The sequence below is a fragment of the Aspergillus niger genome (genome assembly GCF_000002855.4).
Source record: "Aspergillus niger supercontig An11".
Lineage (NCBI taxonomy): Eukaryota > Fungi > Ascomycota > Eurotiomycetes > Eurotiales > Aspergillaceae > Aspergillus > Aspergillus niger.
The window spans coordinates 1,221,431-1,235,116 of NT_166526.1; the positions used below are offsets into that span (position 1 = coordinate 1,221,431).

The 13,686-nt window shown below is 47.6% G+C and overlaps 5 protein-coding genes across 5 annotated transcripts; all 5 read right to left on the minus strand.

The window, feature by feature from the left end:
• Window positions 1–1,230: 1,230 nt before the first annotated feature.
• Window positions 1,231–5,105, minus strand: An11g04940 (uncharacterized protein; the record flags this gene model as incomplete). Its single annotated transcript, XM_001394449.3, has 13 exons — window positions 1,231–1,757; window positions 1,810–1,864; window positions 1,925–2,444; window positions 2,491–2,643; window positions 2,693–2,812; window positions 2,866–3,064; window positions 3,119–3,226; window positions 3,337–3,418; window positions 3,649–4,065; window positions 4,147–4,191; window positions 4,358–4,506; window positions 4,788–4,867; window positions 4,984–5,105. 13 exons carry the CDS (start codon window positions 5,103–5,105, stop codon window positions 1,231–1,233), a joined length of 2,577 nt encoding a protein of 858 aa, XP_001394486.3.
• A 608-nt stretch (window positions 5,106–5,713) lies between these two features.
• On the minus strand, window positions 5,714–6,577 carry An11g04950 (hypothetical protein; the record flags this gene model as incomplete). Its single annotated transcript, XM_059750246.1, has 3 exons — window positions 5,714–6,082; window positions 6,211–6,449; window positions 6,544–6,577. The coding sequence occupies 3 exons, from the start codon at window positions 6,575–6,577 to the stop codon at window positions 5,714–5,716; spliced, it is 642 nt and encodes a 213-aa protein (XP_059601599.1).
• Window positions 6,578–6,629: 52 nt separating this feature from the next.
• On the minus strand, window positions 6,630–8,562 carry An11g04960 (uncharacterized protein; the record flags this gene model as incomplete). Its single annotated transcript, XM_059750247.1, has 7 exons — window positions 6,630–6,760; window positions 7,218–7,383; window positions 7,492–7,574; window positions 7,708–7,844; window positions 8,007–8,050; window positions 8,183–8,431; window positions 8,524–8,562. The coding sequence occupies 7 exons, from the start codon at window positions 8,560–8,562 to the stop codon at window positions 6,630–6,632; spliced, it is 849 nt and encodes a 282-aa protein (XP_059601600.1).
• Window positions 8,563–9,734: 1,172 nt separating this feature from the next.
• Window positions 9,735–10,932, minus strand: An11g04970 (uncharacterized protein; the record flags this gene model as incomplete). The annotated part of the gene is made up of 3 exons (XM_001394452.1): window positions 9,735–10,388; window positions 10,445–10,608; window positions 10,659–10,932. 3 exons carry the CDS (start codon window positions 10,930–10,932, stop codon window positions 9,735–9,737), a joined length of 1,092 nt encoding a protein of 363 aa, XP_001394489.1.
• Window positions 10,933–12,150: 1,218 nt separating this feature from the next.
• Window positions 12,151–13,684, minus strand: An11g04980 (uncharacterized protein; the record flags this gene model as incomplete). The annotated part of the gene is made up of 3 exons (XM_059750248.1): window positions 12,151–12,220; window positions 12,285–13,193; window positions 13,413–13,684. Coding segments are annotated over 3 exons (1,251 nt in total), but the record flags the coding sequence as incomplete, so codon positions are not given.
• Window positions 13,685–13,686: the final 2 nt, after the last annotated feature.

Genomic DNA, 13,686 nt, shown 5'->3' on the forward strand with positions numbered 1-13,686 from the left:
GTGTGGAAGATGTAGATTCGGATATGTGGAGCGCTGAATAGCAAGACAGGTGCTGCCTCAGAGGTGTTCAAATCTTGGGGTCGGACTGTTTCCCCTCACGAGGTGTCTTAAAAAATGACTCGCGTATGCAGCCTAATGTGGCTGGACACGCATGCTAAACCCATCGTTGCTTAGCCTTAGACCATCCGGACGGCGCTAGTCTGGGGTCCCCTGCTATTGTCTAGTCGGTGCCACATCTCAAGGTATCATATAGCAGGCAAAAAAGGACATGTTACTACTAACATTGCAGCCTGTATTCGGGACGAGTGTAGGAAAGGCACCTCCAAAGTATCCAGGGCCTTGACCATGAGGCTCGTCGTAAGCCTTACATCCACTAGTCAGGGAATATAGAGCTAATACTGAACAACCCGGCTTGGAAGCTGGAATTTTGAAGCAGATCGATCATTCTGCGCTATGCTTTTGCTATAGTCATATCAAAACATATCGACGTGGACGGCAAGGGGTGGCATCAATGACGTATGTACTTCCTGCCTTCGACACCATCCTTATAACAAACTCCTGAGTGCACCCATTGAAAGTCATTTGTATCATTAAATTCGGTATATAGCCAAGATGGCTTTCGGACGCTATAGAAATGGCTATAAAGCAACGAGCGTGGGTTCTGCAAATATGGGAGTTACTAAGGATTCTTGCTGAAGAACCAGGGTCTTTGATTAACATACCACATCACAGTGCAAACACAGCAGTCGCATTCTTCGTCTCCGCAATCGCAGCCAAAACAAGGCTTCGAGACTGTCTTGATAGGTCGCTTAATGGAAGAGCCAGAACTGGAGGAAGGAAGGGTGAAGTTGACAGCGGAGGAAACGGCTGAGGCGGCCATCGTGGATTAATTCGGGAATATGGTATGTAAAGATAAAGATAGTAAATTGATGAGATAGTCAGCTCAATACGATAATCGTACTTCACTTGAGAAGAAGAAGAAGGGATCAGGAACCAGACCAGACCAAGAGCCAGAGATGAGCCAAAAGTCGAGAAAGAAGAGCGAGACGCCATCAACGTCACTGACCAGCTCAGGACCCACTAGACCCTTCTGGGGTTAGCCGAGCCGATCAGCTCAGGCAGCAAAGATCCACCGCCATCTCCACTTCCCCTTCAACTCTTTCATCCGTTTACTTCATACAACTTTTCTCTCGGCTCCACGCGCAGTAATTGGTTGAATTCTCTATAATATCAAAGCTTTTGCTCTCGGCTATCCCCAATACTCAAGCTAGGGACTGCGTCTCCTGTGTATTTCGGGCAGGTATCGATGAAATTCTCCCATTTGGGCGGCGACAGCATCGGGGCGGTGCAGTACGGCTCGATACCCAATTCGTCCAAATGCCTATCAAGCTGCGACATCACACTATCGCACGCTTGGCACTCCATATCATATTGGGATGCTCTACTGAGCCCCAGCTGCTCCACATACCAACTTGAGTCGTTCCTCACCGCTCCGGCTTCATAAAGCGCCAGAAAATTGGGATCAACACCCGCATCAACGGCTGCCTCATGTGCCATCCGTTGGCCTATAGCCAGAAGCATGGGGCGACAACGGGGTAGAATTAGCCTGTTATATTCAGGCGTCCTATGACCTTTGGTACTCTTCAGGGACTCTTTCATCTCTGCAATGAACCCTGCCTCGTGCCGTCCCAAAAGGGAGTCTGGCGTCTTAGCATCGGGTATCCTGAACCGGCCATGAAGCAACTCAGTAGCAGAGCCTATGAGGCATTCAGCATAAGTGTAATTTGTGAAAGCTGGAGGATCACTCACGAATGGAATGGACTAAGATTTCTCCTTCTGCTGAAGCGCTAGCTCGAAGATAAGTCTAGAAGGACCGTGTCAGCCACCTGTCAAGGTTCGAGACATACAAGAGGCCTGGCTATACCTCCATCTCCGCGAGACCGTTGATAGGAAACATCCCCCTGGAACCACTTCTTTCGTTCAATTGTTTGAGACTTTCACTCCCATGCTGAAGGAAAACGACCTTCAAGATAATACTAAGCGCATGTTTGAGTCCAGGGCCGATAGTATGGCTTTTATGTTGCTTGATAACCCAATCCGCAAACGGGGCTAGTACAGCAACCTCAGCTAAAGCGTGTGCAATGGGTAGCTGCTGAGTTCTAAAAGAGATAATTGGGACCCTTTCCCCTTGAAGGCCTTCCTGAACTGTGCGACGCTGGCTGTACCTGCCCACAGTAAAAGCGGCACCCTTCAGGAACGGAATGACCCATAGACTGACGATTAGTGCACCTGTGCTCAGCCGATCGATGGCAGTGAGGTACTGATCGCGCATGTTGGAAGGTCTTGCAAGGTCTCCTAACATGGCGGTTGACGGAAGATGGACATGATCGAAGGCTGTAAGGACGAAATCGAGTAGCCTTCCGGCTCCAGGAGCTGGAAGACCCCTGACATTGTTAAACCAGGTATTTGGTGCATTTAACGGGTACCAACCATGCTTTAATTCCCCGATACATCTGTCGCCCATCATTAACCGGAACAATGAACTGTCGGGTGCCTCGGTCCTCTCCTTCGACTATCAGGCGCGCAAGGACAAGCGCTATACGTGGTATCCCTGCTGCAAGAGGTGCGGAGGGCGGCATGAGCCTATTTATCTTAGCATTCTTCTGCTCAAAGGTGGACTGTGATACAATACTTTCTTGCGGCAGGCGTTGGTGTGTCAAGGATAAAGCTGCCATCAGACTGCCAAACGGCAATAGTCTCGAGATTCCTCGCATCGCAGCCGTGTCCAGCCTCCGTCATCATATAGGTAGTACTACTCACAATCACATCAGCATTGTCTATGCAGCCTATTCAACGATCACATACACAACATCGAAATTGAATATTTGCCTCAGTAACGGCTGAAGGTCCGGCCGCTGCGGAGCCAATGATGCAATGGTCCCTCCCACCAGATTGTAATGAACACTGAATGCGGATTGGGCGGCTATATCCCGAAGTATGATACCATCAGTGTGTGCGCGCCTGAATTTCGGTGTGAATTGGAGAACATCATCTGGGGTCAGCTCTGGGTAATTGTCAGAATGTATAAATAACCGAAATGCAACAACTGAAGACCTACGCCAGAATCGAGCAAAGGCCCTGGCCCGGAGATACGTGCGTTCCAGATGCGCCTCCCTAGGGCCATCCTCGTAGTGATGCTTGAATAGGTCTGAAGACAGAAGGTCAACTGTAGATGATTGCATGATTGGACAATATGACTGGAGAGCTGTGATCGGACCTTGGGCAGCGAAGAAAGACAAAGCACTCCATGAACTTTACCGCTCAAACACGACGTACCATCCGGTCTTAAGTAGCGATTGTATCGCAGAGCTAGCGATCCGCCCACTTTCCGCATATCAAGTGTAATAATTGACATCTCCTTGATATTACAGTTAACAGAACCTATGCAATGCTATATCCGCGCAAACCAAGTTCAGATCGGCCAACAACTTGGCTTAGAGTTTCCCTGGCCGGACTTTCGGGTATACAACAAGGAATACACTTATTTGGTAAGCCTTCCAACAGTGTAAGCTTTGGTACCTTCACTGTCTGTCCAAACTCTGGTATCCACAGTAACCCAAGCCCGAGCCTATAGCTACCAGAGCTAACCCAAGGTGCCGCCTCTTCCGCTTGATGAAAACCTTCAATGTAGCAGCCGAGACGCTGACCAAATGGCCGGTACAGCTCTCTGGGTGACCCTGAGACAAAGGAGATGCTAAGTTGGTCATACCAATCGCGCTGATATGTTAATGGCTCCATGAAGTGCCTTATTTGGCCAGTTTTTCTGGCTCGTCCTACCAAGAAGCTAAGATGTTCGTTACGTGATGGAGATACAAATACATCCTCCCCAAAGATGAGGAGTATCTCAGTGCAATCAGCCATGACATGGCACAATACTTTACGAACAATCCTTTCATCCATCGAGACAATCCAAGTAGCGTTAAGGTAAGGCAAGAAATAATCCGAGGCGCCGACAGAGTCCTTTTGCAAGACAAAAACACTTGTTGTCCCGTGAATGTAGGAGGTCTATGGTGATCAAGTAGTTAATTCGGCTCCCCATTCAATCACAAAGAATGCTTTACTCCGGAGCAGCGCAGGTAAACACACCATGTATAGAACCGCTGCGGTAGTTGAGGATTTATAAGATAATAACTAATATCATAATCTTAGAGATAAATCAAAGACAGAATAGTCTTATAATATCATCAGCACTGGTATAGATAACAGTCTCCAGTGTCACCAAACTTATAATTAGATAACACAGGCTTAACACCCCCAGTATCAAATCCTTAGGCGTGTCCCACTTGCCTTCACGCACCAGCAAGGATCGCATCAGCGCGGGAAGTAGAAAGTAAAGCCCGAGATGAAGAGCGAACTGAAGATAGACAGCAAATCCGAGAAGAAGGGAATGACCTCGGCAATCACAAACGCCACCCAGGTGATGGTGATCAGTGCCAGTATCTCTATCTAATATCATCAATTTCTAGCTAAGTACACTTGTGTGCCTCATTCCCGTCCTCCCCCAACTTTGCTAATTAAAGCTCGTCTTCAATTGCCGCTATGCCTGTTCAGGACAACAAAAGCCAAGGCTTCTGGCGTTTAAGAAGCGCCTACTATTTGGCCAAAACTCTTCTCCCACACATTCTTCACGAAGACAACTGGGCTTTGCATGGCGATATAATAAGAATGTCAGTAGTAAGTCTCTGTCTAAAAGGCGCTTATCCAATGTGGCTCCACGGTCAGCTCACTATATCTGATATGGGGACCCAGTGAGAAGTACTGTTTACGACCTTCTCTCGCAGTATCCACCTGGGCCTGAAAACTTTCACTTCCTGGTCGTTAAATGTTGAGAGTCGTCTGTGTAGTAATTGGAATAATGTACTGTGGCCTCTGTGGACCCAAGAGACTGACTAGAGGTTTCGACACTGAAGAATAGCCCTGTACCCTGTGTAGCTTTGCGGAGATAGACAGAGCAGAATGAACTGAGCACGTCGATTGGGGCGGTAGACGTTGTCAACTTTGACGCCAGCAAAACCAGCAGCCAGGTCCCATCTGTGGTGAGTCATTGCGAGCGGCTCACACTGAAGTACTGCGTACGGGAAAAGAACATGAAAGAGCCAATTTCCTAGGGCCCGTCCTTGCGCTTGTTCAACGTAGAAGGCTAGGCAATTCAGTTGTGAAGAGACTGTGTGCCAACGACGACGAACTCAATGCCGAAGCTCGGGTCTGGCCACATCATCTCTTTGATGTTTAGTAGAAGTGTAACCACAATCTAGATGTCTTCAAGGGTATTCTTCCAATACTTGCGGTCAGAGCCCAGAAGAATAACTGGACAAGGCAGTGCTTCGATAGTGGGTGTTTTATGACGTGCTAGCTTTGTTCAGTAATTAGTAGCAAATAGAAGCAGTCAGAAATAAACATACGGAAATTGGTCTCCGATACAGCAAGCATAGCATATATAGCCGAGACGCATCTGAGATCCAAACCGTTACTAAGACCTTGCCATCTGATAAGTCGCATGTTTCTCAGAGACCCTTGAGCTCCATTGTGAGTGCTTTCAGATGGCGTAGGGTAACCAATAGCTTCTTTCTGGCCGCGAGATGTACGGGGAAGAAATCCAGCTGACTACCTGGTCTGGTGTCATGCTGGTCTCGTTTGTCATGTATTAAAGCTTTCAATTCCCTGGATGAACTAGGATAGTGTATGGAGGCTCTTGATTGGCAAGAATGACGACTTCTTCAACATCCTCGTGATATTGAACTCTTCCACTAAAAAGGCATCCTTCAATATCGGCTTGATGACATTCTGATACGTTATGCGTAGTCAGCTTATCAAATATGTTGCAATACCCATCTTCATTGTCATTCTCGAGGAATTGTGGTCTGCGGTGCACGAATGTGTATTCTAACCCGGCTCTATACGTCTCAAGCAGTGGTACTTCGTTACTCTCCGATGAATGTACATCGGAGAGGTTCAGGTAATCACATCTTGGACCACGTTTCATGTCCCCTGGTGTAGGACAAAACAGTGGTTGCAGAGGTTCCTGATCTGGGTGTTAGAACAGCTCTACTTCGTAGAAACGTGAGCTCTTCATTTCCATCCTTGAAGAACTTGAACTGGAAGTGCCAGTAAGTGGTTCATTGCAGCAAAATCAGCTGCGTGAGTCGCTACCAGGGCAATTAGCGTTGGCTTTTGTCTTAGCTTGAACAAAATGGAGGTAGAATAGTCTCTCCCTTTGGATTTAGACGGAAAATCTGTGGAGTGAGCAGGGGCTCTGCCGCGATTGGCAACTTCGTTTTGCGTGTCCGGAGGTCCAACCACGATGAAAAAGAAAAAGGTTGGAAGCAACCGAGTGGTGTTTGAGACTGTTATCGCTGTGTCGACGTCTTTCAACACACAAGAAGCAGTGCCTGTCGGATCATTGAGATGACAGCATGCTGTGAGTGTACCGCGCCCGCTAACGCAGCCAAGACACCTCCATTGGGGTTCCTGTATGGATCAAACCAAGGGGAATGGAACCACTGATGATAGTACTCATTATTCATGCGAATATATCATAGCCTCGTAGATCTCTCTTTATGCAACGGCTACTAGGGAGTGGTATGAGCGGTCACCTGGTGCATGCAAGGTCTTGCCGCGTATGAGATACGCACAACCACTTGCTGTTGTTGGATTGCTGGTTGCATGATCTCGTGATCTTTTGCAAGATTCTTTTCGCGAGCTTGAACAGACCGGGGCCAAGCTCAAGCTTCGCTTGTAGTTGAGTTTACTATGTGATCCTCCCATGCGGTGGCGCCTCCACGAGCCATTGTTGAAGTGGTAAAAATTGGATCACGATATGAAAATGAATAATTCATAGGAAGTTCGTGTAAAGTATGAAGGTGTGCAGCCCAGCAGGATCACATGCACGGAAGCGATCAAGGGTCGAGGGCTTCAACCACCCTGCAGAGAAGACGCATGATATATTGGAGTGAACGGAAGATTCGCCTATCCTGGCCTATGTTCTCGGAGTTCCGACACACTTTGTCATATATTTCTTCGGTTCAACTTCCAGAGAGATTTTATGATTGCTCGGAGCGTCGCTATTTTGCTGAGAGGGCTCGGAACGGGATGGACTTTGATATCAGAGTCGTTAAATTGCTATTGGCATCTTCATCGTAGTGCTGAACTGCATGTACCAGTTTTTAAACCCATGCGCTCCGCTGTGAGTCCGCTCCTGGTGGCAGAAGCTTGTGATTCCTTCGAGATAAGTACACCACTTTCGAAGGGCTTGCAGACTGTCTGAAAGGATGCATGGATACCGAGAGCCTGATCTCGCATGACCTGTCTAGCAGCAATGGGCCACTATGCTGGAATACAATTCAATGGATCCATCTCACTCAGAATCTGAACTCTTGCAGGATGGCCGATTTGACCAGATGGAGCGGGTAGGCTGCATATTCAGAGGAATACCTTGGTGATAGTAGGAAGTGTACTAGGTGCCCCAGGTGTAGTAGGCTTGACCGATGGTTCTAAAGTGAGCGTCATTATGTCGACTGAATTTGCCAGAACCTAAAGTGTCTCTGAAAGGGAACGAGGAAACGTCTTTGACAGTATATGGTCTGGAACATCTTAGAAGAAGAGATGTTGTAGATGACATCTCAAATGACTCCAGGATCCCCATTTTACCCGGTATCGACGGTTCTTGTCCTCTCCCTGTGAAATACGTGTTTAATAAAAACACCAGTGTGCTTTTCAAATCATTAAAGCTGATGGTATCTTTTGGACAGGTTCCCAAGAGAATCCGATCAGCAACTGTAGATACCCTGCTTCAAAATCCTCGTTCACATAGGCACTTCTATTTTCTCCAACTCGTTAGTGAGTTTATTATCATTTGGAGTCAATCGCTCCTCTTGGTCTTTGAAGAACCGGGAAGATAATTCGACATGATACCATAACTTGTGGTAGAGAAACAGATCCAAGGTCACCTCAATGGGCATATTTGCTCAGGCAAACAATGACCCGCAGTGGCCTACAGAATTCCAGTCTTTGTGGCTTCTTGCATCGTATGCACGACCCTTGACAGTAAGGTGCGTGTGTTAATGCCGGTTGCAAGATACAAGAGATCCTGCTGGTAAATATTGGGTAATCCAAACGACCAAACCCCATTGATCCCAGGGAGCACAGAATTCTCACCTGCTCTGTCTGAGTTCGGGACCAACATACCGTAGTGCTGAAGCTGTAAGCCTTCAGCCTCGAAGTATTGGGTCCAATCTTGGCATAACAAGTGCACCTGACTGATCTGCACGGTTGATATATCTCTCGGGGACTTTATCGAAGCAGTAAACGCGGCATTGAATGCATCGATAACCGCATCATCGGCATTCGTATTCGAGAGTGGCAAGCCACCACCCTTCCATCTGAAAATGACCGGGAAATTATTTCTTCTTTGGCTATATTGTATATTGTGCTATACAGCGACGGAGTAATGTTTCGGAAGATGACTGCATTGTGTGATGAGCTCTTTATCCGTGTAAGCTGCATGTTCAGCTCAGACACAGACGATTCCCAATTAACGAAGGAGCAGGAAGTATTGAATGTCTCTGGGTCAATTGTTTGGAAGCAAGAACGTTCCGTTCCTCTTTCGGATATGTTAATTGTAGTTTTGATCTTCAAGGAGTATTTCCAATATTTTCTAGTACGAGTATTATTCCCCGTGGTAGATGTGGAAGATCCAGAGAAATATAATAGACAAAGTAATAGTTATATAGAGGAAGTAATAAGAAAGCAGGCCTGTAGCTGTCTGGCAGATAGTAAGAAAGGAATTGATTGCTCTGAGAGGGGAAAGTTGGGGCAATTTATAGGAAGGACCGGGTGTATAATGGTGAATCAGAAATTCAAATTTCGAAGCCCTGTGAGAGTACGTTCGTACACAGGGAAGAGGCGCAGATTGAAGGGGGCAGTATTCAACGATTGTAGAGTGATGGGAGGCGATTAGTGAAATCTGCAGTGAAGGTTTGATATATATTCATTGTAGTATGTGCTTAGACTGTGAAATATGGAGGGAATTGGCAGCAGCTTATGCCATATTTTATACTTAATTCATCTGGCCCGTTTTCATAGGCAGATCAAAGGGGTATTAGCATCTGTTGAGCATTTGCTCGTCTAGATAGCTACCTTAAATGTAGAAGACTCGGGGGGCTTTATGGGGTTCCGACGGCCACATCTCTCCCTAGTCGGGACGGCAAGATCTGTTGATGTGACGGCTATCTCCTGCATATTTCGACAGCGCGGTAGTTACCGGTAACTATTTCGCTTCATAGCCTCTTCTAAGCGAGCGATGATAACCCTTTCTACTCTTCAGCTTGTCGTTTGATAAGGTAGGATCTACTTGTGAGAGAATGTAGACGGGGCACATCCACATGGCTAGAGCTTTCAAGAAAGTTGGTTCATCAACCAACATCTGCTAAAGCAGAGTAAGATTACCAGAGTTATACAACAGCTAGAAGAAGTTAAAGAGCACTGATTTCGTACTACCTGCTTCTATTTATTCCTATTATTTCAGCTACACTCTCACATCTAGTCCGAAGAAGCCACATTGGGATATATCGCTCTCCATCTACTCCGCGTAGCTCACGATATATCGCTTGGGTCTCGTTGAATTGACTACCTATTCCTTCCTGCAGAATCTAGCCCTTTGAGACTTTCACTTGTGCTTAGTACAAATCATCCTCGCTATCAATATATGAGCACTCATTCGACCAGTAATTGTCATAAAGCTCTTTGTCTGTAGCGTAGGTAGCGCCACTAAGGGCAAGGACTCGATTCAATACCCACTGCATGTCCAGCAGCTCCATGGATGGAAGGGGGTGGCTGTTCGGATCGTTGGTTGTGAAGGTGAGAATGTCCCCCGAACATAGTATCTTGTCTGTGGCAATGCTAAACAGCATGGTTTCTTGTCCATAGACGTCTGTTCCGGAGAGCTTGCGAGGGAAACGACTGGGAACTTCGGTTGCTGAAACTCTCGAACGGTATTTACATACCGGGAGCCAGTAGAATTGCACCTCAAGTGACCTCCGATCCTCACTCAGGGACAGCGGTTTCAAAGCAAAGCGCGCTTTTTTCCATAGTTTATGGGTCATGTCCGTCATACACAGCAAGTTTGAGCAGGCCCCTGTCCCTTCTAGGGCTCTAGCCTGTTTTATCCATGCATCGACTCTCTCTTTGCTCCAGAAACGGTACAGTTGTGACCAAAAAGTCTGGGTTTCTTGTGCCTCCTTCATTCCCAGACCGATTGGGAGTATATGTGCGATTTCGACCGGATCACGGCAACCAGTGACCACGCAACTGGCATTGTCTCGCTCGGTACACTTGATAAAGTCAGTAAAAGATTGGCCGGGTCATATCACATGTAAAGCTGACTTACTAGTTTATTGGCTATAGGGGTGGCTTCTTTTTCTGAAACACTGGGGCGCTTTTCTTGGTCTAAAGCAAGCCGACGTTTCTTGGTTGGAGGCTCCTCGCTGTCTGTATCTGATTCTTCATCTTCTGAGGCCTTTTCCAATTCTTCTCTGGGCCGTGCAACCGCCCCTGATAATGTTTAGCCTGAGCTTGTTTGCATGATATTTCTGTTCACTTACAGGTATCGATTACTTGTGTTTTATCCTTACTCTTCGAGAGACCGAGGCGCATACAATGAGTGAACAATCGAATAGTTTCTAAGGCTTTCACGTGTTCTTCTAAGTTCGAGAGATCTGCAAACCACAGACAAGCCCAGGTGATTGAGTCAAGCTTGGTGAACCTGGTAGCACATAACAGCTGTGCGATGAGGCCGTGTCGCTTTGCTTCACGAAATTCGCCCGCAGGGCTTGGAATAGCTGCTTTAGCTTGGTTGGAGCTGTCCGCAGGGGCCATTATAACCGCTTCGGCTTGGTTTAAAGGCAGGATAGGTGGCTTTTCAATGTAACAAGGCGTAGGATCGATTTCGTGGAGATCTAAAAATTCGATATCCCGAAAATAAAATCAAGGAATGGAGTGAGAAATACTGTGGAAAATGTCACAGATAGCAGAGGTGGTGGTTAATCTAACGAGGTGCTTGACTATCACAAAGCTGATAGATGATAATTTCCAAATAGAGAGCTGGATGGAGGCGGAACGATTGTGAGCTGGACGAGAAGTATTTCTTGAGCGATCGATAGTCAGAATGATGTGATCATGAATGCGCACTGTACCACTTAGGACAGGTAATGAGCCTCTAATAGTGACGTCGTGGCCTGAGCGTGATTTGTAGGATGGCCTAGACAAATGGACGCCATATAAGTAGACTTTTCTCCCTTCCTTCAAGGGGCAAAACTAGTACGGCAGTAGCTTCTGTCAAGAGACGGTAACAATAGTTGGAACAGATGGTGAAATGGGAAATGCTGGATCGGTGTAACTCAGTGCCTCATTTTCATCGAAGGCTGGAGTAACTATATAAATATCTCTACGTAATGATATGGCCTCTATAGTTGGGAGGAGATATGTGTAATTGACGTCGACAGGATCGGGTATGTCATGCGGAAAGACGTCATGTATACCTAAATGACTCGCGGAATACATATTAGTATGTTATTAGTAAGGAGACGCAGGTTCGCTAAGATGGCTGGGCTGCATGAGGGTGCATCTACAATCCCGAAATTGAAACGCAAGATGCTGGTAGCCAACCCCCCATAGACACCCACTCTGACGAACCAGGACACTGGAGTTATATCTAATGATGGTTTGTGTCAGAACTCATTGTTCGATATTAGACGAAGAAAAAGAGTAGGGTTGTGAATCAAAACCCATACGTGGCTCTTCCAGGGACTGAAGGTCAATCGAGTTATGATCGGGATAGATAACACTTCGGTGTCGCATCAACAACCAGGGTTACCGAGCATGCATGATCTGATGACACATGGCACATCGAAGGGATAAACTCGATACATGTAACCCATAGCGGGGTCAAACTACCGTTGACGGGAACTACAGAAAGCGATTATATGAAAGGCAACATGAACATACGAATCGAAATTCGATTGAACTCATAAAATATATACACCACTTTTGTTCATAATTCATAGCATGTCCAGCCATATTCTATAGGTTGTGGGTTCATCGCTCATTGGCTCCCCAGGGGTATCTTCTAACGTCGTCCATAAGAGTCCTCGTAGAGAGACCCGATCTATCCATTAAGTAGTATTTGGTCATCAAGCTGTCGTCATCCATCCTTTTTTTCATTGCCTTACAGCTGGTCAGCCCATGGGGCAGCACCAGGCTGCATCTGGTTCAGCCACTTGACAAGCTCAATGAGCTCGGCCCGGCGCTCATCCTCCAGCTGGTCCTCGTCGCTGAGAACAGCCTGGAAGATGGGAACGAGCTGAGGAGTGAGCTCACGGACAGTGGGGTCCTCCCACTTGTAAAGCTGGCAGATCATGTGGTACAAGGGGTCGTTCTCCTCGTAGTCGTTCTTGAGAGGAAGGATAGTGAGAAGGACGGGAAGGACATCCTTAATGGGAACGTTCTCGCGGTGGCGGAGGATCATGCGGCTCAGGCAACCGGTAGCATTGTCCTGAAGACGGGAGACATTCATGTGAAGGCACTGCTCCAGACGAGAGAGAATGGTGGGGAACTCCTTGACAATCTGGTCCTTGGCCTCGGAGTGCTCAACGAGACGGCCAACGGCGTAGGCAGCGTTGGAGCGAGTCTGAGTATCCTCATCACCAAGGCGGTGGACAAGGAGCTTCAGGAAGCTAGCGGTGTACGGGGTGACAGCGGAACCCATACCGTTGATGCACTCAGCAATGACACCGACAGCGGTGGCGCGCTCAAGAGCCTCGGTGCTGCCAGCATAGCGCATGACAGTCTTTTCGAAGACCTTCCACAGCTCGGCAAAGCTGGCGCCAAGAGCAGCAGCCATACCAGAGACAACATCGAGACCGGTGTCAACGACAACCCAGTCGAACTCAGAAGTCTCCTCACCGGCTTCGAGGGTCTCCTCTTCAGGGCCGAACTCGAGCTGGCAAGGGTGCTTCTTGGTAATGATGTCAGTGATCATGGTGATCACGTTGTGCAGGGTGGTCTCGTTGGAGATCAAGGAAGGACCGCAGTAACGCAGGTTCTCAGCCATGTTGCGGTTGATGTCGGCGACGGTAGCACTAGTTATTTGCAGGTTAGCTTTTGTAACCAGAAGGCAATCATACAGCAGGACAAATGTGTGAATGAATATCAGAAGGTTGTGAGTAAACGTGTTTCACATCATGCACGACTTTTGCGTGTCGGAGTGAGCTGGGTAAACGTGGTGTTCATCATTTAAGGAAGCCCGAGGACGGGCATAAAGGGGCATTAAAGAAGAAGAAAAGGGTTGCAACACATACCGATCATCTTCCTCAGTCCACATCTTAACAGTGGCGGTCATGAGAATTTCACCAAACTTCTGGACCTCCTTGGCGGGCTGGACCTGGAGGGGCAGACCAGGCTGCCACTTGGCCATCTGGCCGCTCTCCTCAGCAATGCAGTACAGCATGGCGTAGGAGCGGTGCAGGGTGCTGATGGTGCTCTTGCGCACGCCCTCGTAGGGGTGTTCAGCCAAGGGAAGAACCATCTCAATGGTCTTCTCAAAGTAGGGAAGGTAAGCAGACTTGGTGTGAG